General features: G+C 36.1%; 1 protein-coding gene across 3 annotated transcripts in view; it reads right to left on the reverse strand.

The window, feature by feature from the left end:
• Positions 1–24,578, reverse strand: part of CNTNAP5 (contactin associated protein family member 5) — a 915,392-nt gene that overhangs the window by 173,696 nt on the left and 717,118 nt on the right. For all 3 annotated transcript variants that reach the window (XM_020963128.2, XM_020963129.1, XM_078146792.1), the window contains 3 exons: positions 22,294–22,421; positions 21,884–22,054; positions 13,309–13,527 (listed from right to left, as the gene is read on the reverse strand). In XM_020963128.2, coding sequence (XP_020818787.1) covers positions 13,309–13,527; positions 21,884–22,054; positions 22,294–22,421 — 518 coding nt within the window. The remainder of the gene's footprint in view (positions 1–13,308; positions 13,528–21,883; positions 22,055–22,293; positions 22,422–24,578) is intronic.

Raw genomic sequence — 24,578 nt, forward strand, 5'->3', positions numbered from 1 at the left:
TTTTATCATTTAAAGCAATTTCACATACATAATTTCATCTAGTATATTAGAAATGAAAGTGATCTTAGAAACCATCTAGCTCAAGCCCTTCAGTTTACAACTCTTACATTTTACATCATAATTCATGATTGTGAGTAATGAGAAAGAGATAATTATGTAACACAGAAATAAGTGAAAGAGATATATTGAACAAGATGATAAGGAAAAGCAGAAACTATGAAAGCAAAAGAAATAAATGATTCCAATCATTGAAAAAGAGCCATCAGTAAGGTCTAGAGAATTATGGGAAATACTCCGTTTACCAAGTCCTGAAATGCTCTAAATTGCAGAGGTAGCTCAAGGTACAGTTATCATTGATGATTTTTTTTTAACCTGGAGTAAGCAGTAAATGGGATTGGTGGGAAGGAATCAGGAATCAGTTGTGTCTCCTGCGTTGTGGTTCAGGGGAAGGAAGTCCAATGAGGTTTCTATATTGCTAAAGAAATGCTCACTGATAATAGTTTTGGCTGATGGTACAGGGATACAAAGACTAGGAGAAGAAAGTATACCTTAAGATATCAGATCTCTAGGATACTAAAGGAGAAAAAGTACCCCACAATGCTGTTGCTATAACTGGTACCAAGAGGACAGAGAAGAAAGTATTCCCTGGGTCAATAGGATTGGCAGCCTCACTGTTTTTAAACTTATGCAAAGTACCAATAGTTCCTCCATAGTTAAAATTCTACCCCAAAATTAAAGTGATTTTTTTCAATTGGAATATTAAAATCCTAGAGCCTCAGCTATATATATATATACACACACAGTATTAGCCAGTAAACTTCCCACTATACCAAGGGCAAAAAGAAACACCATCTCTGTTCCTTAATGTCCAACACATCTAAATTTTCTTCGTATTATCTATATATATTTTTGACTTTTACTGCCCTTAAAGGATTCTCTTGACGTTAATTTTAAACTTTTTTGTTTTCCCCTTTGCAAAGCATTGAGGAAGTAGATATACAGTACAATTTACTTCACACACACACACACACACACACACACACACACACACACAGTGCTTACTACAGTACTATGTGTCAAGCACTGTACTAAGTGCTGGGGATACAAATGAGTAAGCAAGATAGTTTCTTCCCTTTAGTTTCTAATAAGAAAAAGAAATACATAAAGAAAAGTGAATGAGGTAGCTAGGTGGTACAGTTGATAGAGTGCTAAGTCTGAAGTCATGAAGACACATTTTCATGAGTTCAAATCTGGCCTCAGATACTTACCAGCTGTGTGTCCCTGTGCAAGTCACTTAACCCTGTTTGCCTCAGTTTCCTCATCTGTAAAATGATCTGGGGAAAAAAATGGCAAACCATTCCAGTATCTTTGCCAACAAAACCCAAATGGGGTCAAAAAGAGTCAAGTATTACTGAAATGACTGAGTAACAATAACAGAAAAGTGAGTTGGTATACAAACATGAGAATGTTTTGGAGATGACTGGGAAGTGACATGGGGACCTACCTCTAGCAAGATAAGTCATATTTCAATTATCAGACCCTGGTACCTTGGCAGCAGAGTTCAGTGCTGTAATGTAGGCAAGATAATTATTGTGGTCAGAGTGTAAGTGGCACAGTGTGGGAAAATGTCCATATAATGCCATATTAGCAATGCATTGGGTCAGTCAACTAATCAACAAATGTTTCCAATCATTCATCAATGTATGGTGGTGGGACAGTCTTTGGAAGATCCAAAGTATCCTTGAAAGACTTCTTCAGTTAGAGGAGGAGCAAGAGAGAAGAAACACTTGACTAGAATTCCTATGAAAGGCTGAAGGTTAAATATAACTATTGAACTGATAATGCTTTTTTTATGTTTCTTGGTTGCTCATTTTTCTCATGATGTGGCATTTTGGCTGCTCACATTGGTAGAATTCCAGAGAAGGCCATCATTAGAGAAAGAGGTCAGTCCTAGTTGAGCTCTTTTTTAGCTGAGTAATTGCCACAGTCTGCTTTCACCCTGGTTCTTGAAAATGGATGTGTCATTTAATTGCAAATGAATAACAAAGCTTTTCTATGTAAATCACATACCATTAGCCAGTCGCTAAGACTTTTGCTATACATTGTATTCATTGTTTTTATTTTTTTTAAGAGATAGAAATGATAATATTTTTTTCTCAAAGATAAGTGTGTATATAGATAATAGCTATAGATTTCTGATGTATACACATATATACAGATATATTTTCTGTGTGCATATACACACAGAGAGAATAAAAGGTGTCATGAGAGAAAAAAAATAAAATAAAAGTTCTCAAAATAATATAAATACAAACAGCCCTGATCAGTCTTGGACCCAGAGAATAGATAAGAAAGTGCTCCCATATTCTCAGTAGCAAGAGCAAGATGTCAGATGAGGTCACTGAATTGGCTGGCTTTGCTTATTATTATTATTATTATTTTGGTATGTTGGCAAGGGAGGGTTTAACTGTGCGTATTGTGGAGTATATATAATGAAAGGAACATGATATAAAAAAAGACATCGATAAAACAATAAAAGTCACCCCTTCTCACTATTTTGTCTCATCATTTCTAATGCTGCAACTGCCATGGTGCAGGTGAGGAAGGCAATGTTTTAGGCTGAGGTAGTAAAATAACAATAAAGTCAAACTTCACAGAATCAAATAATTGGGAGACATAGTATCAGAATTTCACTTACAGCTTAAGGTCATGTCTAGAGGAATAAAACTGTATCCAGGCCTATTGTAAAGGCCTATTGTAAAGGTCACTCTATCCCCTATTCCTTCTGCCAGGCCAGCTGGTAGAGTTTTCCCTTCTCTTTGTGAAGTGAGAGCATTAGTCATGAATGTTTCAGGCTCCTGACCTCGTGGGCCTATTGCATGGATCGATACTATCTTTTAAATGTCACATTTGATCCTAGCCAGGCAAAGAAGCATGCTGTAATCCCACAGGACAGGTTAAGTAAAGATAATTTCCCATTGTAAGTGGCCTACAGTATGTAGTTTGTGTTCAATCACTATTAACTGTGAGGAGCTCACTACAGTATCAGGTGGACTAGCTGATTCTTTGCACCAGGCCACAGGGTGCACTGAGTTTTAAAGTGGGTATCAACTAACCTGACATCCCTTTATGTTAAATCACATCAACCAATGAAGTATCTTTAAAGTCTACCTCCTTTACTCCTGTGTCAGTAGGAACTGTGCTAACAAAATGAGGACCTTGTGAAAAACTATCAGTAACACTTGGCTGAAAGGTCAGGTTATATTTTCCCCATCTATTTTTGTTCTTAAGCATTTTCATGTCCTCACATTTAAACATCAGCTTCTTATACAAGCCCAGTAGAAGCCAGGTTGAAATCACAACAATTCCATTAAGCTTTAAGCAAAATTTCTAAATCAATGGGTCTCTCTTCATTTTCCATCCTGGGGCTTCTCTGATGGCTGAGTACCTGTGATGGATTTCAAGATCAAATTAATTTAATGGCATCCTGGCTTTGGGAAAGGAACATAACATCTTGGTGCTTCTCAATGCAGCTTTAGTTTAGAACACTCAGAGATTCTTTACGATTTTCCCCCACAGCCCTTCTTCCTATGGTACCCATCTGAAGCATGACATAGTGATGTCCTCATTTTTTTCTGCTACATGGAAGTATATTGCATCATGACATATACCAATTAGTCAGCCAGCAAATATTTCTTAAACACTTACTAAGTGACAGACATTGTGATAAGTCCTGGGGATAAAAAAAAATACAACGAAACAGACAAAACAAACCCTGCCCTCAAGAAGCCCATGTACTGACAGCAATGAGGAAATTAATGTTGCTTGATTCATAGTGATGAATTTGTTTGTGAGGACAGACTCTCAGGAGCACTCAATATGAGCTGACTCAAAATAGGTTTTGACAAAAGCAAAAAATACCTACTATTCAAAGACATTAGGGTATGGTGGAAAGAGAACTGGCTTGGGAAGACTACTATCTCTGGATCCAAATTTAACTTCCTATTGTGTTACTGTGGGTAAATTGCTTAACCACTCTGGGCCTCCATTTTCTTAGCTGTAAGAGGATGTGGACAAAGTAGACACCCTATAAGGTCTCATTCACCACTAGATCTGTAATTCCCACGATCTTATTATAAGATGACAATTTGTGATCCAATTCTATGGGTTCAGCAGGAGGCACAAAAGAGGAAATGAACTTAAATGAAAGTAGGAAAGATGTCAATTGGACATGAGGAAAACTTTCTTGACCATCAGGGGAGAAGGAGGTAAATTATTATAATAAGTCATGAAGGGAGGTTAATCTTGAAATCTTTAACAATTTAATAAAGAGCCCTAGTATTTTAAATATCTCCACATCTATATGGTGTTTGCTGAGCCAGATTGATTGTATATAGTGTTTTATGGTTTCATTATGATCCATGGAGAATTTCAATAGCATCATCTTACAGTGAAAAGAGTATTGTGATAAGAGGAGATAATGCTTTCTATTCTACCTTCAAACTATTTTGGCTGTGAGGAGTTTGGGAAATCAAAATTTCCCTTAGTTACTTCATCTATAATATGAAGACCATAATGCCTTACCTACCTAAGGTAGGAAACTAGACCAGATAATCTCTTGCTATACCTTCCAAGTCTTATTATTAATGATACCAGATTTTTTACTTCTCTTATGGAACTGACAATTATTGATAAACAAATTTACTTGAATATAAGCATAGCAGATGAGTCTGAGACTAGAGAGGAATAAGACATTGAATCAGAAAAGGAAATGAAATATAATGAAAGTAAGATCCACATTACTGAGAACTTTTGCAAAAAATCTCTCAACTCATCAGTTTCTAAATATGTGAATATGGTAGAGGAGATGACATGATTAGAGGGAGGCCTTTTTTTTTTATAGGTAAGGATGAATGCTAATATTACTCCCACAGTGGTGGGTCATATTCAGTTGGGAATATGAGTAAAACAGTGATTTTTTTCTTCATAGTTTTCAATGTTATTAAGAAACAAAAGTTAATTCAGAGATCTGTTACTTCCTTATCTCAAGTTTTGTGATTCATAATAATATTTTTTTAAAAACCTAGAAACTGCTATTAGGATTCCTAATTATGATACTCTAAGATGCTTTGCATAAAAGATTCTGGGAGTATCATGATTATTGTTGTTCCCTTTCTCCCACTGAGGAAAGCTTAGGATTCCAAGAGGTATAGTAAAGGATAGAAATCATGTCAGGCATGAGACATAGTCTTCAGAAAGTCATGAAAACAGTGGAGAAAACATTAGATGTGGAGAACTTCAAGTACATCATTTTGGTAGAATTTCTATTGACATATGGCTTAGATTAACATACTGAATCATTATCATCATCATCATCACCATCCTCCTCATCAAAAACCTCATCATCATCATTATCACCACTAATACTGTGATCACCAATACTAGTATTATCATCATTACCTCCACCATCATCACAATCACCAGCACCATTACTATCATCATCATCATCACCAACATCACCATCATCTATAACAATAACAATATCTGTGCCCATACATTTCCAACCCTACATTCTTTATGGACAGGTATAATGGCATATTTATCTTTCTCCCATTTTCTAGCACAGTGAAGACAGTAGATCATTACTAAATGACTAAATTCTTCCTGAATGGAGGACATAAATTTCTAGTGCTTCCAAATTTCCAATCTAATGTCTCCAAAGGGAAGGCACAACACCCCCTCACTTTGTCTTCCTTTATAAGAAGGCACATTGAGAACTGTAAATAAAATTCAAGTCTAATAATATTTAGTAATTTGACTTATTGCCAGATTCCTAGATTTTACATAGGGGCAACTTTTCATTTACTAAAGAATAAAATTACCCTATCAAATTAAAATTATTTCATATATTAGACTGATTTCTGAAGACAAACACCTAACATAAAACATAGCTTTCCCTTTTCTCTTTCTGATTAAGAAAAAAAAAGTTTACCAGAGATCTAGGACATATGATAACTTCACAGATTTGCAAAATTTGCATGAAATAATATTTTTTAAAAGTTCTACTACATTTATATACACCATTCATCCAGAAGGATCCATAAATACTGCTTGAAGATAAATTAAGCTTTGGCATGAAATATAATTTATGAAAATTGCAAAATACTTGAATTGATTCTACTGAAAAAGATATTAAATCTTGATGACTAGTAAGCTTCTTGAGAGAAATGAAGTGCTATGTTTAAATAGAATAAAACAGCCACCTAAATTTTTTAAAATGTATTTTTAACAGCAAGTCCTGTTGCTTACATGGGTTATTAATTAAGCAAATACCTTGTAATCATAGAGACCTTTTAGTGACTTGCATCTTAGCTTATGTTAGATATGCAAAATGTGACAGATGAAGAGATAAATATGGTTCAGTTATGAAGAGAAAATATGGCATTCTCATATTTTATTACTTCTTTTCTTTTAGCTAGTATGTTCTTTATAAAGTATTTAACTTACATATGAAATGCAGCACTGAACCAGCCTTGAGGAGTGAAAGGTCCAGAAGGCATGGCAGAACATTCATTCCCCAGGAATAACATTTAATTATTGCTAGTATAGCTTTGTGTGGGGGCAGAAGCCTGTGGATTTTTTTTTAATCTGAGTGGGCTGGTACACATTTGTCTTTATTTTCAAGTCTCTACTAAGCATTACAAATTCAGATTTTGTCTAAGGTCAGTCTCTTGACATTGATAATATTACAATATCTCCAAAGTTTAAACTTTCACTTCATATTTTAAAATGTTATTAAAACTTCTTGGAAAAAAGCTCTTTAAACAACTTCCAAATAACTTCTTCATGGTGAAATATGGTTTACCTTGCCTAGATTTCTTTTTACTTTATTTTCTAACTCTTTGTCTGAAAAACCCTCTCCAAGTCTGAAAGGACTTAAAGTGAGAATAAATATATCAACTTACCAGTCAAAACTTGGCTAATAAATAACATGAACCTTTTAAAAGCTGACTATTTTTCACTCATACCACCACCACTAAAACAGACAAAATCAAACTTAACATGCACAGTAAGGTAGAGAGTTTGAACAAGTTAGAGAAGGCCTCTACAGATTAATATGGGGCTGGTAGAATAACATCTCTCTTCATTAAAAGAAGGCAGTAGTCTGCCTTCTAATATTATTGCCATAGAACCATTGGTTACCTGTTGGCCTTTTATTGCCCCAAATAATAGTTTCCCCACCTTCTCAGTATAATCTTAAATTCCTGTGACTATGACAATCAGTCAATCAAAAAAAAATTATTTAAGAGCTTACTTTGTGCCAGACACTCTGTGAAGCAATGGAGAAGAAAAAAAGATGGAAAAGACAATCACTGCTCTTAAGGCATTCACAAATTAATGGAAAAGACAACAAGCAAACAAATATGTACAAAGTAATATATATGGAGAACCTTTTTCATGGAATACAAAGGAGGCTAGTGTGTTGGAATGAAGAATATGTGGTCCTGAGTAAGTTATAAGAAGACTGTATAGTTAGGAGGGAGTTAGGTTATGAAAGGCTTTGAATGATGAACTGAGGATTTTTTATTTGAGCCTACAGGTAATTGAGAGTCATTGGAGATTTTTGAGTGGGTGGGTGGGTGTGGCATGGTCATACCTGCAATTTGGGAAAATCACTTGGGTAGCTGAATGGAGGATAAATTGGAGTGGAAAGAGACTTGAAACAAGCAGACCCATCAGCAGGCTATTGCAATAGACCAGGACTGAAATAATGTAAGCCTCAGCTAGAATGATGGCAGGGTCAAAGGAGAGAAGGGGACATATTCAAGAGATGATGCAAAGGTGAAAGGTTTCTAGGCTTTGAGAATAGACTGGATATGGGAGAAGGGGAAGGGAATAAAAGATACTAGGGTGTTGGGGCAAAGCCAAGATGATGGAGAAAAGCAATAACTGCCCCAAGCTCTCTCCCAAACCCCTCAGAACATCTTTAAGTAATACCATCAGAGGGCAAAATAAAAAGTAAAAGAATCTATCGATCACCCTCTGAAAGAGATCCCCAAAGGAAAACTCATAGGAATATTGTAGCCAAATTCCAGAATTCCCAGGTCAAGGAGAAAATATTGCAAGCAGCCCGAAACAAACAATTCAAGTATTGTGGGCACAAAATCAGGATAGCACAAGATTTAGCAGCTTCTACATTAAGGTACCGGAGGGCTTGGAATATAATATTCTGGAGGTCAAAGGATTATTACAACCAAGAGTCACCTACCCAGCAAAACTAAGTATGATCCTTCAGGGGAAAAAATGGTCATTCAGTGAAATAGAGGACTTGCAAGTATTCTTGATGAAAATACCAGAGCTGAATAGAAAATGTGACTTTCAAATAAAAGACTCAAGTGAAAAATGAAGAGGTAAATAGGAAAGAGAAATCATAGGAGACATATTAAGGTTGAATTGTTTATATTCCTGCATGGAAAGATAATATTTGTAACTCATGAGACCTTTGTCAGTATTAGGGTAGTTGGAGGGAAAAAAATATATGTAGATAGATAGATAGATAGATAGATAGATAGATAGATAGATAGATAGATAGATACATAGATAGATGGATGGATGGATAGATAGATAGATAGATAGATAGATAGATAGATAGATAGATAGATAGATAGATAGACAGATAGATGGCACAGAGTGAGTTGAAGATGAATGGGTGATGTCTGGAGAATAAAATTAAGGGGTGAGAGAGGAATGTATTGGGAGGAGAAAGGGAGAGGTAGAATGGGGTAAATTATCTCACATAAAACAGACAAGAAAAGGCTTTTACAGTGGAGGGGAAATGGGGGAAGGTGAGAGGGAATGAGTGAATCTTATTCTCATAGGATTTGGATTAAGGAGGGAATAACATACACACTCAATTGGGTATGAAAATCTATCTTATCCTACTGGAAAATAGGGGGAGAAGGGGACAAGAAAACAGGGGTATGATAAGTGAGGACAGATTGGACAAGGGGGTAATCATAAGCAAATACTTCTGAGGAGGGAGAGGGTCAAAAGAGAGAATAGAATAAATGTGGGGGTAGGATGAAGGGAAATATACTTTTTTCCCAACATGAATACTATGAAAGTGTTTTGCATGACTACACATGTATAAACTATATTGAGTTGCTTGCCTTTCCAGTGTGGGTGGGTGGGGAGGGAGAAAGGGAGAAAATTTGGAACACAAGTTTTAAAAACACATGTTAAAAATTGTTTTCACATGCAACTGGGAAATAAGAAATATAGGAAATTGGGTATATAAATCTATCCTGCCCTACAGGAAAATAGAAGGAGAAGGGGATAAGAGAAGGGGAGGGAGAGATGGAAGGTAGGATAGGTTAGGGGAAGGGGTATTCAGAATGCATGCCATCTTGGAGTGGGGTGAGGGATGAGATGGGGAGAAAATTTGGACTTCAAAATCTTGTGGAAGTGAATGTTGAAAACTAAAAATAAATAAATTTTAAAAAATAAGACAATAATAAATTTTAAAATGCCATAAAACAATTTCTAGAGTGGCAGAACCCACAAAATGATGGGGTGAAATCATTTTCCAGCCAAAGACAACTTAGAAAGTTGATAGGAATGGTTGGTCACACTGGGGTGAGAGTGGAGCATAGCCCTGGCCCCAACAAACTAGGAACTTGGAAGACACTGAATCAGCAGAAGCAGCAGCTGCTTCCATAACTTTTAACCCACAGATGGTAAGGTAGCCAAAAATGTGATCAGAATAAAATTGCAGGGGTCTCTTTGCTGGCACTGGGGCAGGACTCTGTTGTTGTACCCATAATCAAATCTGGGTCACAGTCCTGGGTGGCAGTCCCAGGGTGAGGAAAAGCACCAGCACACCAAAACTTGTGGACCACAGTGCAGCAGGAATCCTTTTCACAGTTCCAGGGAAGAAAAGAGTGCTTGTGGTCACTCATAAACCAGAGCATAGGCCAGGGCAATAGTAAACATACTTCTCTTTAGATCACACAACCTTAGAAGAACTGAAAACGTACAGGTCCCTAGAAGTATCTCTGAAAACAGCTGCACAAAAACCCTTGAAGCTTGGGGCAGGGCACCCTCCATTCTGGAAGAATGGTCCCACTTTAATAAAGAGTTAAAAAATCAAGAAATAGAATGGGAAAATGAGCAAACAACAGAAAACAATTCTGACCATATAAAGTTAGTAAAGTAACAAAGAAGATCAAAACACACACTCAGAAAAAACAAAACAAAAAACAACAACAAGAAGAAGAACAACAAAAAAGTCGAAGCTCCAACGCCCATAGCTTCTAAGAAAAATATGAATTGGTCTTGGGCCATGGATGAGTTCAAAAAGGATTTTGAAAATCAAGTAAGAGAGGTAGAAAAGAAACTGGGAATAGAAATGAGAACATTGCAAAAAAAAATCATGAAAAAGGAGTGAACAACTTGGCAAAGGAGACACAAAGAATACTGACGTGAACAACACCTTAAAAACAGACAAAGCCAAATGGTAAAAGAGGCACAGAAAGCTAATGAGAAGAATGCCTTAAAAAGTATAATTTGCCAAATGGAAGAGAAGGTACAAAAACTCACTGAAGAAAATAATTCATTAGAGATTAAAATTGAGTAAATGGAAGTTAATGGCTTTATGAGAAATCAAGAAATGATAAAACAAACAAAAAAAAAGAATGAAAAGATAGAAGACAATGAGAAATATCTCACTGGAAAAGCAACTGACCAGGAAAGTATATCCAGGAGAGATAATTAAAACTATTGGAGTACCTGAAAGCCATGACAAAAAAGAGCTTAGACCTTATTTTTCAAGAAATTGTCAAGGAAAATTGCCCTGATTTTCTAGAAATGGAGGATAAAATAGAAATGGAAAGAATCCATTGATTACCTCCTGAAAGAGATCCCAAAATCAAAACTCCCAGGAATATTTTAGCCAAATTCCAAGAGCTTTGAGGTAAAGGAGAGAATATTGCAAGCAGCCAGAAAGAAACAATTCAAGTATCATGTATACTTGTTAGGATAACACAAGATTTAGCAGCTTCTTCATTAAAACATCAGAGGGCTTGGAAAGTGATATTTCAGAAGGCAGAGGAGCTAGGATTACAATCAAGACTCAGCAAAACTGAGTATTCAGGGGGAAACTGGACATTCAAGGAAATAGAGGAGTTTCAAGCATTCTTGATGAAAAGACCAGAGCTGAATAGAAAATTTGATTTTCAAAAACAAGACTCAAAAAAAGCCTAAAAACGAAATGATGAGCAGGATGCTCCCAGAGAAACCTGCAGAGATTTGCATAAGGTGATGCAAAGTGAAATGTACCATCTACAAAGCAACAGCAATGTTGTGGCATAATCATCTGTGAATGACTTGGCTATTCTCAGCAATGCAGTGATCCAAGACAACTCAGAGACTTATGATGAAAAATGCTATCCATCCCCATGACAAAGAACTGATGGTGTCTGAATACAGATTGAGGCATGCTTTCTTTTACTTTATTTTTCATGAGGTTTTTGTTTTGTTTTCTTTTGATTTTTTTATCTGTGTTTTCTTCTGCAACATGACTAATACAGAAATAAATTTTGCATGACTATACGTGTACAGTCTGTGTTGAATTACCTTCTCTACAAGGGGTAGGGTGGGAAGAGAGGAAGGGAAAGAATTTGGAACTCAAAGTTTTAATAACAAATATTAAAAAATGTTTAAAATGTTACATATTTTTACATGTAAGTGGGGAAAATAAAATACTAAACAAAAAAAAAAGAAAACGAAAATCACTTTGGCAGCATGGAAGATGGAGTGGAATGAAGAGAAACTTTAGGTTGGGAGACCAATTAGGAGACAGTAATCAAGTGAGAGGTGATAAGGGCCTGAACTAAGTTTAGTAGCTGTATGAATGAAAGAGTTTATGACTTCTTGAAATAAATGGGAGAAATGATGTGGAGGAAGAGATGGCAAGATTTGGAAACTTACTGGATGGATATGTGGGGTGAAGAAGTGTTAAGAGTCAAGGATAAGGCTGAGTTTAATAATCTGAGAGAATTAAAGACTAGTGGTACCTGCCACTTTAATGTAGAAGTTCAGAAGAATAAAGGTTTTGGGGAAAAGATAACAAGCTCTGTTATGATCATTTTTGAAAAGTCTCAAGGACATCTGTTATGAAATGTTCAATAGGCAATCAATGACATGGAACCATAGCTCAGGTGAAAGAGTAGGATTGAGGGATCACTGGTAACTTTGGAGAGAATAGTTTTGGTAGAATTGTGAGGTTGGAATCTGGATACTAAGGGATTAAAAAGAAAGTGATAGGAAAGAAAGTGGAGGGCTCTCTTGTAGATGGCCTTTTCAAGGAGTTTAGCAAAAAAGGCAGAAGAGATATAGCACCATAGATAATAGGGATAACTGGGGACATAGCATTTCACTGTATATTCTGGGCCAGGCTTTGATCAAGTTAGTCTAGGGATTCAGATTCAGGATTAAGTTAAATGAGCCATACACTTGTGGACCATAAAATGTAACTTAACATTAAAAAGGAATTTTCAAATTTCAAAAGGAACATAACTTAGAAAAAGAAAAAAAAACAACATTCCTTTCCATCAGCTCAATCAATACAGTAATCAGCTACACTAGATTAGAAATGAATTGCCATATGGAAGTGGGAATTCTGCAAAACAACAACAACAACAACAACAACAACAACAACAACAACAAACTCAGTTATTAATTCCCCAAAGGCTGACTTTTAGATTTCAGGCAGCAAAGAAGCCAAACTTTTGTTCCCTTAGTGGATCAGTTCAACCCACGTAAAGTAAGCTCCACCTACCACATCCCAAACTTAAAAAGAAGGGAACTTAAGAGATAGGTACCTTCGGTAGAAGTAACACATTCATTTGAACTTATTTACATAGAGATGAGAATGAAAATATATAGATCTTTTCCTGAGGACAAGTTTAAGTAGGAAAGAATAGTGAAAAAAAAAACAGGGTAAAATAATGTAAGAAGAGTCTTGGAGTTATGAACATACACTTTACTAACTTTCCAACATTGTCAAATAATTCCTGTATTTGGGTCAGATTTACATAATGCACTAAAACACTTGGATGGGGGAACTGAATTGGATCTTTTCATTTTTTAAAAATGTTTTGAAGTTTAGTTGGATATGGTAGGAGGCTCAGAACAAGTCAAATGTTCTCTTGATTTGATCTTTCATACTTAGTGGTCATATCTATGGTCTTGGGAAGTTCAACATCTTATATATTGATATTTTATGACTTCTTGAAATAAGTTCCCTACCTACAAAAAAATGACTGTTTAGCTGCAATCGAAAATGCCCTTCCTCTTGCGTATCCAGTATCTTTGTTGGAAGGTCATCCACCTGGAGCAAAGTCTGTTTGAGATTTCTTTCAGCCCGTACATAATGCCATTGGTTGTCATTCAGGGGGGATGGAGAGAGAATTGTGAGCTCCAAGGGGCCATTCCCAACATCAATGGCAAAAGTGACTTCTGAAGGAGCTGGAACAGAAAATGAGGAACATTAGAAAAAGCTATTGGAGTACATGAATAATCAGTACATGAAAAGGCACATGGATAATTTGTTTACCAAATAAAAAAGAAGAATGTCACAGAATCACAGCATCTCATAATATGAAGTAGCTTTGGCGTCAACTTTTCCAACCTGTTTCTGAGTAGAAATTTCATTCACAGTATTATCAATAAGTGATCGTCCAGAATCAAATAATAACAAGCTTTTACATTGCACTCTTAAAGTTTCACAAGGTACCAAAAAGATGTTATCTCTTTTGATACTCAAAACAATCCTCTGAAGGTAGGTGCCATTATTATTTGCATTTTACAGATGAAGAAACTGAGACTGATAGAAGTTCAATGACTTGCCCCAACTCATACTGCTAGCATCTACGTGAAGACCTCATGGAGAGGGGGAATCCATTACTTCTGGAAGTAGCCCATTCCACTTTAGGACAGCTTTGATTATCAAAAAGTTTTTTTTCTTATATTGTTCTGAAATATGCTTCTGTAGTTTCTATCCACAGCTTTCAGGTCTACTCTCTGAGGTTAAGCTGAATATGTCTAATTTGTCTACATGGTAGTCATTTAAATAATTGAAGAAAATTGTGATGTCTCTTTTAAGACTTTCTGTGCAGCTAAACAACACAACCTCAGAGGTGGAAAGGAATTCACAGGCCATCTAGTTACATTCACATAAAATCCAGTTTATAATATCACTGACATATGGTTATCCATTCTTTGCTTGAAGAACTCTTAAACTACAACTTCTATTCCATTTTTACATAATTCTAATCATTAGCATATGTTCCCTGACTTTCCTTTTTTGTAAAAATTTACCCATTGTATACCCTGGGACCACACATAGCAAATCTGATCCCTCCTCTGTGTGTCCTAAGGATAACCTTCCCCAGTTATTTCAACCAAACTTTATATGATTTAAAAAGGTAGTTTGTTCATCCTTTTCTGGACACTGTCAAGAACACTGATGTTCTTTCTAAAATTTGGAACTGAAACAATGCTTCAGCTCTAGTCTTACTAGGGCAAGATGTAGTAGATTATCACTATTTCTCTCTACGTTAATGAAGATCTCATTAGCTTTCTGATGGTAACATCACACTTAGGGCTCAGAGTAAGCTTCGCATCCACTAAGAACCACAGATCTTTTCACCTGAACTTCTGACTATTCATTCCTCCATCTTGTGTTTGTGAAAGTATTTTTTGTTTTGTTTTGTTTAAACCAAGTTTAACATTTTACAATCATTCTCATTAAATTTCATCTTTATAAATTTTGACAAATGTTATAACCTTTCAATAAATATTTCAAAAATTCTGACCTTATTGCCCAATTTGATACCTATCCCTCCTGACTTTATTGAATCTTAAAATCTAATAAGAAAATGATCCATGCCTTTATTCAAAATACTGGAAAAATGTTAAACAGCACAAGCATAAGCACAGAAACTTGAAGAAGTCTGTTGGATACATCTTTCAAAATTATCATTGAATGATTAATGATTATTTTGGGGGTCCAGTAATTCAACACATTTTAAAAGTGATTAAGGGGGCAGCTAGGTTGCACAGTGGATAGAGCTCTGGCCTTGGAGTCAGGAGGACCTGAGTTCAAATCCAGTATCAGAGCAGACACTTGACAATTACTAGCTATCTGATCCTAGGCAAGTCACTTACCCCCAATTACCTCACCAAAAAAAAAAGTGATTATATTATATTATGGGTCATCTTTATATATATTTGCATAAGAAGAGCATAAATGCTTTTATCAATGTTTTGCTCAAATCTGGGTAAACCAGACCAACTAATTTAATAATCTGATCATAAGGAAAGCAAAATTATTTTAAAATAAGCTCTTCTTGTTGAAACTTTGCTGGTTTTCATGAACACTACTTTCTCTTCTAGATGCTCACTAATCATTTATACTGTAATATATTGCAGAATTTTACCAGGAATTGAAGTATAGATCATTTTTCTATAGTTTATAGGGAATGTCCTCTTCCCTTACAGGGCCAGGGTGGTATAGGTTTTAGAATGAGAAGACCTGTGTTAAAATCCACCTCTGCTACTTATTACTTGTGCAGCCATAGGCAAGGTACTTAACTTCTTGAGGCCTCTGTTTCCTCATCTGTAAAATCAGGAGATTCAACTAGGTGGCTTTCTTAGGTCACTTATGACTCTAAATCTTTAACCTTATAAATATTATTATAAGTTTAGTCTTCTTCAGCTCTATAACCCCTGTCTTATTATCTTCACTCTTTATTATTATTATTTTTGCTAAGCAATAGGGTTGAGTGATTTGCCCAGGGTCACATAGTTAGTAAGGGCCAAGTGTCTGAGGCCAGCTTTGAAACTCAGGTCCTCTTGGCTCCAGGGCCCATGCCCTATCCACTGTACCACCAAGCTACTTTTATCTTCAGATTTTAAAAAATAAATTACTAATAGTAGATTGGCAATCTCATCTGACAATTCTTTCTGTGCCTTTGGGTGCTACAATATCACCTGGACCAAGTTCTATCACCTAATTCTTGGCTTTCTACTCCTTTTTAAATATGTGAGTTCTTTCCTTTTAAGCAAATTTATTATCATTATTATTATTATTACTTTTACTATTATTATTATTATTGTTATTATTGGCAGAGAAAACAAAGTAAGGCCAAGTATATTGAAGTTAACATTTTATTGAACAGGTTCCTAAGCACAAATTAGAAGAGAAAAGCAAAAAAGATATTGGATAATGAAGAATCTACTCTAGGGTTCTCCAGCATTTTCTCCCCCTCTAAAATTCACAGAATCTTAGAGCTTGGAAGAGAACTTGGGGATCAACAGGTTCAATACTTTCAATGCAGAAATGAGGGCGCTGAGATTTGGAGGTGGTAAAGGGACTTGTCCAAGGTGTAAGTAGGTGAGACAGAATTCAAAGTAGGCCTTTTAACTCCAAGTTGGTTGCTCTTTCTGTAATGCCTGAAATATTAATAATTTCTACTGCAATAGAGGTACTGTGGAATCCAGTAGGAAGAAGAAAGTAGGTTGTATATGTGTGTGTTTGGCTGAATTTTCTTCTATATTGTGCCAACTAGATTATTCTCTCTCTCCTTTCTAATTAAACTGAGTGGAGTCACATGGTGCATGTCTGTTGTCTCTAATACTGGGGAGGTTAAGGATGGTGGATTACTTGAGCTCAGGAGTTCAGAACTGCGCAGGTACAGAACAAACTATGTCCCTATGAAATCCAACACCTCTGTGGTGAGGCCCCAAGGGTGGAAGGAGGGGTGGACACCAGGGTGCCTAAAAAGAAGTGAAATGGCTGGCCTCAGAAATGGATTAGGCAAAAGCTTCCAATCTGATCTGTAGTTAGATCATGGAGTGAGTGGTCTATACTTTGAGATAGGGAGATAGAGATAGATAGATCGAGAGAGAGAGAGAGAGAGAGAGAGAGAGAGAGAGAGAGAGAGAGAGAGAGAGAGAGAGAGAGAGAGAGATTAGTGGAATAATTTCATTTTTTGTTTTAGAAAAAAGTGAAAAAGGGAAGAGATGGTGTTTCTTTAGTAGTATACTTGGAATCTCTACAGCCCACTCCCTTATGCACCTTCCTTACCCATAAATATCCTTTCCCCCTTTCCTTGGGCCTCCTTCTTTGCCTCTAGCTAGATACCATTATGCAACATTGTATTCAAAGATGAATTTGTGGCATGTTTGATAGTATTAATTCCTGTGTCTAAATCAGAAGAAAAGCTAAAACTTTTGTTTGAATGTCTTCTCTCCTTCCCCTAACCCTTGGAGCAAAGAAGTACTCAATGCACTGCTTTTCAAAGGTACCAAGTCTTAATTTGAAAACAAAACAAAACAAAACAAAACTTATGTAATATAATTTTCTGCCAAATGTGAACTACATCACTACTTTTATTTATGGTCTTATTGACCCAGGAAAATCATCATGTACTCACAAACCCAAACATGAAAAAAATTAAACTTGCATGAATAAAAATGGATGATTTACAAATGTGGATTTTTCATGAAAACTGAAAGTGACCTATATCACTACTATTACATTTGCTCTTCAGGATGCTGGTAACCTGTGCTGAATTTTTAGGCTTCAATCAAGCAATTAGAAATGAATGTCCATAGGACTAACACTTCTACATGAGATCAAGTGGTAAAAAATATTGTGGGGTGACTGGTCAAGAATTTGCAAAACACATCTCTGCAAAGATAGGCTTGGTAGTATTGTTTTCTTTGCTGCCCTTTCCCCATTTATATCAAACTTCATTCTTTATTACGATGAAGATAGTCTTCAGGAATTCATTCTCTTTGAAACTAGCACATAAGATACTCAAGCATAAAAACCTCATCTTATATTAAATCAAATTAACAATTATTTATTGGCCTGTGCTTGGCACTGAGGAGGATACCCCCCCAAAAAAAATGTGTAAGACATCCTTGCACTCAAGAAACTTGTAGGCTTTGGGGGAAGTTAAGGTTAACAGGCATGAAATAGCTATCAAACAGATTTTAATTGTTTCAAAACCCCCCCACCCACTTATACCACCTAGAACAGAACACTCTCTAGACAGAATGATAGATACAGTAGATACATAGATGATAGTTAATAAATATGTATTGACCAAATGATATAACACCATTCAAGCTACAACCAGTTCTATGTTTTGAATGAGTCATTTAACTGAAGTCCTATATCCCTCTGTGTCTGGTGATTTATTAACTTTATTTTATTCACCTGTAATGTAAGCGGGTTAGACTTGCTGCCCTCTAAGGTCTCTTCAAGGTCTAATATTCTTTGAATCTATGAATAGAGGAGTTTGTTTTCTATTTAACTGGGAGATGATCAAAAAGTTATAGCTATAGATCTTAAAGAGGCACTGTGATAAAAATGAGAAGAGCTGTTTACTTGTAGGCTGGAAATTTAGGTTCTAATATAAACTGAACCACCAACTCACTAGGTGAAGTTGGGAAAGTCATATAACCCAAAAGTCCTTGGGTTTAATAAGCTGGAAAATGAAAATATTAGATTAGATAATCTCTAAAGATCCCTCTTGTTTTAAAACTTTATTCTATGACTATATTAAGGAAATGTACATCTAGGCTGATGTCAAATTCAGCATGTTGTCCCAGATCACTGACTCCGATGTCTAGAAGCTTAAGTATGTCAGTCTACCAATAACATTGAATGGGATGTCCCAGCGAAGACTCCTCAGTGTAATTAAGGTTTGGGATAAGGCTGAGTGGGATGTGGGGTCCCGTGAAAACTTCTTAGAAGAATAAATAGAAATTGTGTTAGACTCAAGGCAGGCATAGCAGCCTGACAGGCCTAAGTTTCAATTTACTAGGAATCACCTAATTTATGAGAACTCAACCCCAAGTACCCCCCCCTTATGCCATTGTTAAGTAGTTAAAGTTTGTCAAGCCTGAAACTCCAGAAGAAGCCCCCCGCCCTGTATTTTGTTGATGCACCTGTTGCTATATTTCAGTCATGGTGACGTGGCTATACAGTACAGTGTCTAGCTTGACTGCACATCTTTAATTGCTTCTTTGGAATTACTTTAGCAAACTAAGAAATATAGATATGTATATTGTGTTCATTGTTTTATTTTCAGTTTCTATGGACATTGAGAATGTGAGCCAAATATTGGCCAGTTGGTGGGGGGGGAATTTGCCCATTAGGGTATATAATCAGGTCCTTTTGCTTCTGTCTGTGTCTCCTTTCATCAGAGTATTCTGGTGGAGGGACACCCAAATCTTGAGGTTTGATATAATAATAATAAATTAACTTTCTGTTTCTCCTTGGATACCTCTGTGTGTTCTTTAATTTGAGTGGCATCCCACACAACATGGACAGAGACTGTTTCTTTTTTTTTGTCTTTCTATCCCAAGTGCCTAGAACAGTACCTGTCATTTAAGAAATGCTTGTTGAGTGAGTGACTGTATATATCTATAGGTTGATAGACTGTACATTGGATGTGTTCCTGTTCTCCCTCTCAGCTTATACTCTTTATATATACATACTTATATCCCATGAGATAATTAGATAGTCACTATGTATGCTGAAGAACAACTCAGAAAGAGGGAGAGATTCATAGCTAAGTCTATTCTTTGATAGCTCAGGGACATTCAACAGCAGAATTACAGCTCAATCCAAAAAAAAAAAGTCCCAAGTTCTTTATACTTATCAAATATACTTATCAAAATATATTCACAACTCTAGTAAGCAAGTTGCCAAAATAGATAAGACTTTTTTTGACAAATAATTAGATTCTCTTTGCCACTGCAAAAAAAAAATCCATTAAGGCTTGAGGACATACTGAAATGTCTCCTTTTTTCATAGCATACTCAATAATCCCAAGACTGCTAAATTCAAATGGCTAGTTGGAAGTGACCCAGAAGTCAATGGATTGAAAAATTCATAGAAACCTGTTGTTTCCTGTCCAACAAATTGGATGCATCAAGTTTGGAAGCTGTTGCTCAGATTGTTAAGGGAGGAACACTCCATAGGGATGGGGGAAAAATTCTATTCTGAGTCTCTGCATCTGTTAAAAGGCCATTTCCTTACCAAGCAGCTGGTCTGTTGAGGTTCCTTGCTATGAACCCTTTAGGCAGAAAATTCCATCTGGCTGCAAGATGCAATATGATGATATGCTAAAGAGGAGCCCAAGACTTGGGGGAAGGGGAATAGAAAGCAGAGGGATCTTGAAACTTCCCAATATTTACATTTATACTTGTTTTAAAAGTATTTGTTATATAGTATGCTAATATGCTTCTACTAAACAATTATCTCAGTGGATTTCAATGTTCTGCCACACTTAATGTTAACTTGCATTTTTTTAACCATACTAAGAATGAAGTACAATATCACAAAGTATAAACAAATTGGACTTAGATGTGCAATTAACACTAAATCATACCTCATTACCTTGTGATAATACACCATGACATTAACCACTGTGTTAATGAATCAAAAGGCTGTGGGGCAAGATTTTATTAAATTTTATGCTAAGGTTATTATAAGCATATTATGAAATGGTTAGTACTCGATTCCACATTTTCAGTGCCCAGCAGAGTTGAGAATGAAGGATCCTATTTCACATCCAAAACCACAATTGCTTCCTTCCATTAATACCTGAAATCATTGGAGTAAAAGGAGGTTAAAGCTACCAGTTAAAGAGATCTCTTTCCTTACATGCATTGTGTTGTGATTGCAATAGAACCACTTAGCATCTCTGTTTAGCAAAAGCCTTATGAAATCTTCAGAAGTAGTCTCCTTGGGTAAGACCTTCCATCTGCTCTTTGGGGGGAGGAGCATGGGGGACTGGACTCTTAAATTTCAAAGTGTATTTTGCTTAAACACTATTTACACTATCAAGGGTATTTTATGCAATTAGGTCATTGATGCAATCCAGTCAATTAATTCAATCTGACTGTGCAAGGGCATTGAACTGGGTGCTAGAAATAGAAGGAATATCTATTTACAAGCAAGAGGGTACAAAGATGAGGTAGCAAAATCTCCCTGCAAACAAGGCTGCAACTAAATAGGCAAGGGCTAATGGGGTGACAGCCATGAGCTGTAGACCTGACCCTGTAGTAATATACGTGTGAGATGTTGGAAAATAAATCAGGTGGTCTCCTTTAGATAAAAGTGTAAGACCACAAGGCCAAAACTGAAACAATCAAAATAATAAGCAAAACTAATCTTTATACAGAATTCAAAAGATCTGTAATTTCTCTGCTGCTGGACAGTTTCATCATCTACACTGATTTTTCATGGTAACCTCCAAGTAATTTTGGCTTAAAAATACTCTTTGAGACCTCATTGAGCCTGGTCCTCAGATAAGAGACAGAAAGTAACTTGTCGGGCATACACTTAATTTTTTTTTCTCCCTTAACATTGTTGAAAGTGACATTGTTCCTCTGTGACAGTCTCCAAGAATACAGTTACCTGCAGTCTACATTAGGGGTAGGAACATCATGGACCACAGCTTTACAACATCACTTTGAAAAGGTGAGCAAGACTTATGAAAGCGAATGGCCGGTATTCTTGGTTGCAATGCTTTATCAACGAATCTCACAGAATGAAATAATCTAGTGGGATGTTGTTAGTGGGAGGTGATGTTTATCATAGAATCACAGAATTTTAGAGCTAGAAGAGATCTTATAGGCAGTGTAGTTCAATCCCCTTTTTCTGCAGATGAAGAAATTGAAAGCCCAGAGAGTAAAGCTGCCTGACTAAAGTTAACAGAGGTAGTAGTTAATCAAGTCTGCATGTCATCCCCCATTCAGGTGTGTCCCATATGTCAAATTCCTAAACATAGTTACTTACAGCTTATTTCCAGTCGAATGAAGTCTTTAATGCCAAGATTTTCCAAGAAGATGCCAGACAAAGCCGTGGTTTTGAAAAAGAATGAAATATCAGCACTGAACTCTGCATGAAAGGTGGGGAATTGAAGGTAAGAGGCTTCTGTATTAAATGAGGCTGCGTTCCAAAAATGCCCTGGGGGGGAAAACAAACATCCTTCATTGGTATAGAAATCAATGGCTGCATGGAAAGAATTAGAATATCCTTTACAGAGTTCTTTATCATGGAAGGGGTTTGAGGGACACTAGGCAAGTAAAGCAGGTAATGGTTCCGAGCTGTGGAAGGCCTAGGAAGGAAAGGGAGAGTGAGCATATGAAGGTGGTGAAGCATCTTATATAATATGAATTAAAAGTGTTTTTTGGTTTATTACTCACGGTCGCCATAGCAACGTAATGGGCCAATTCTCCAAGCAGCTTCTGAGTTTGATCTGTTGGTATCAGTGATAACTATCTGGGTGACAGGCAAGTGGTCTTTGAAGGAAAGAAGGCCAGTGTCATTTGTCCTAAAAAACATAAATACAGAACAGGTCTTTTATTTTTAAACATTTTCAAGGTTGACAGTAGAAACCTTTCAGTAACCTGCTTTTCCAAAATGTTCTCTGAAGCTGAAGGCAAGTAGGCAGGAAGGAGAAAAGGCAAAACAGAAATGAAGGGCAACCCTTTCCCACTTAATTAGCAATCTGAGAATCTGAGAAAGCTTGAAAACTTAAATCTTAAAATCTATGACCAGTTTCCAAATATAAGCAGATTTTCTTTTTTATTAACAGTTTTTTTCTGAAAGACAGAGAGGTTTCAGGGATTACAACTACACAAAAGACTTAAGAACATCTGCACATACAGATATCAATTTAAATAGTTGGCACTAATGCTAGATTAAAGATCACTTCCCCTGTCCTGTAAAGAGATCTGCTATCTTAATAACTAGCTCATTGCCAACAGTACAAATCCTACTTCCAATCACTCCAACAGCTCATTTTAGACAAGTATGGACAGCTTTTAATCAGTCTTGGTTCCCCAATTGATAAATGGTCTAAGGATATGAACAAGCAGTTCTTAGATGAAGAAATTAAAGCCATCTATAGTCATATGAAAAAATGCTCTAAATCACTATTGGTTAGAGAAATGCAAATCAAAACAACTCTGAGGTACCATATCACACCTATCAAATTGGCCAAGATGACAAAAAAAGAAAATGAGAAATGTTGGAGAATATGTGGGAAAATTGGAACACTAATGCATTTTGGTGGAGTTGTGAAATGATCCAACCATCTTGGAAAGTAATTTGGAAGTATGCCCAAAGGGCTATAAAAATGTGCATACAAAAAAAGGTGCAGCAATAGCATTTTTCGGGCTATATCCCAAAGAGATCATACAAATGGGAAGAGGACCCACATGTATAAAAATATTCATAGCAGCTCTTTTTGTGGTGGCAAAGAATTGGAAATTGAGAGGATGCCCATCAATTGGGGAATGGCTAAACAAGTTGCGGTATATGAATGTAATGGAATGCTATTGTGCTATAAGAAATGATGAACAAGCAGACTTCAGAAAAACCTGGAAAGACTTGCATGTTCTGATGTTGCATGAAGTGAGCCAAACCAGGAGAATGTTGTACATGATAGCAGCCATGTTGTGCGATGACTAATATTGATAAACTTAACCCTTCCCAGCAATATAAGGATCTAAGACATCTCCAAAGGCCTTGTGATGGAAAATGCTATCCACATCCAAAGAAAGAACTATGGAGTTTGAATGCAGATCAAAGCATACTATTTGCTATTTTGTTTTCTTCTGTTGAGTTTTGTTTCCTCTTTCTGGTAGTTCCTCCTATTAGTTCTAATTCTTACTTACAACATCATTAATGTGAAAATATGTTTAATAGGAATGTATATGTATAGCCTATATCAGATTGTGTGCTGTTTTGGGGAGGGTTGGGGGGGAGGGAGGGGGAGAAAAATTTTAAGCTCAAAAGCATATGGAAGTGATTGTTGATAAATCAAAATAAATTAATTACATTAAATTACATTAAAAAATTTAAAAAAAGAAATGAGAAAAAAAATCAGTCTTGGACCCTGATCATTGTTTTGTCTCTTGCCTGAAATGGATCTTAGTATAACTTTCCTTTTCTATCTCTAATGTTTTTCTTAAAAAAAAGATCCTGGAAAGTATAGTTTTGTTCTTTCATTTTTTTAAATGTTAGTAAGAATTATCATTGATTCTTATAGTTCCCTTACCCGTTAGCCTTTGTCAGATAAAATGGGAACTGGCAGCTTTAGAGACTTGTCCTAGCGCACTTCCTTGGGCAAATAATTTAAAATCCTGGGGCCTTTGTTTCCTTATCTGTAAAATGTGTGATTTCAACTAGATAGCCTTTAACACCCTTCCAATTCTAAGCCTGTGACTCTATGATCTATTTTCTTTATGCCCATTTTAAATATTGATCAAGATTCCCTCTAGGAATGTAAAGTATTTTTAATAAAGGGAAATAAGTAGATGGTCATTTAGGTTGTGAATGGGTTTGGGGAGGTATGTATAGAGGTATCCCTGTCTTGAGCAACGTGTACTACAATCACACGATTTTACTTGAAAAACTGAGAAAAAAGTATTTGGCTTACTTCCTCTATACATGTAGAAATCAAGCAACATATCTGAAATCACCC

The sequence above is a fragment of the Phascolarctos cinereus genome, unplaced genomic scaffold, assembly GCF_003287225.1.
Source record: "Phascolarctos cinereus isolate Bilbo 61053 unplaced genomic scaffold, phaCin_HiC Scaffold_726;HRSCAF=1367, whole genome shotgun sequence".
Classification (NCBI taxonomy): domain Eukaryota; kingdom Metazoa; phylum Chordata; class Mammalia; order Diprotodontia; family Phascolarctidae; genus Phascolarctos; species Phascolarctos cinereus.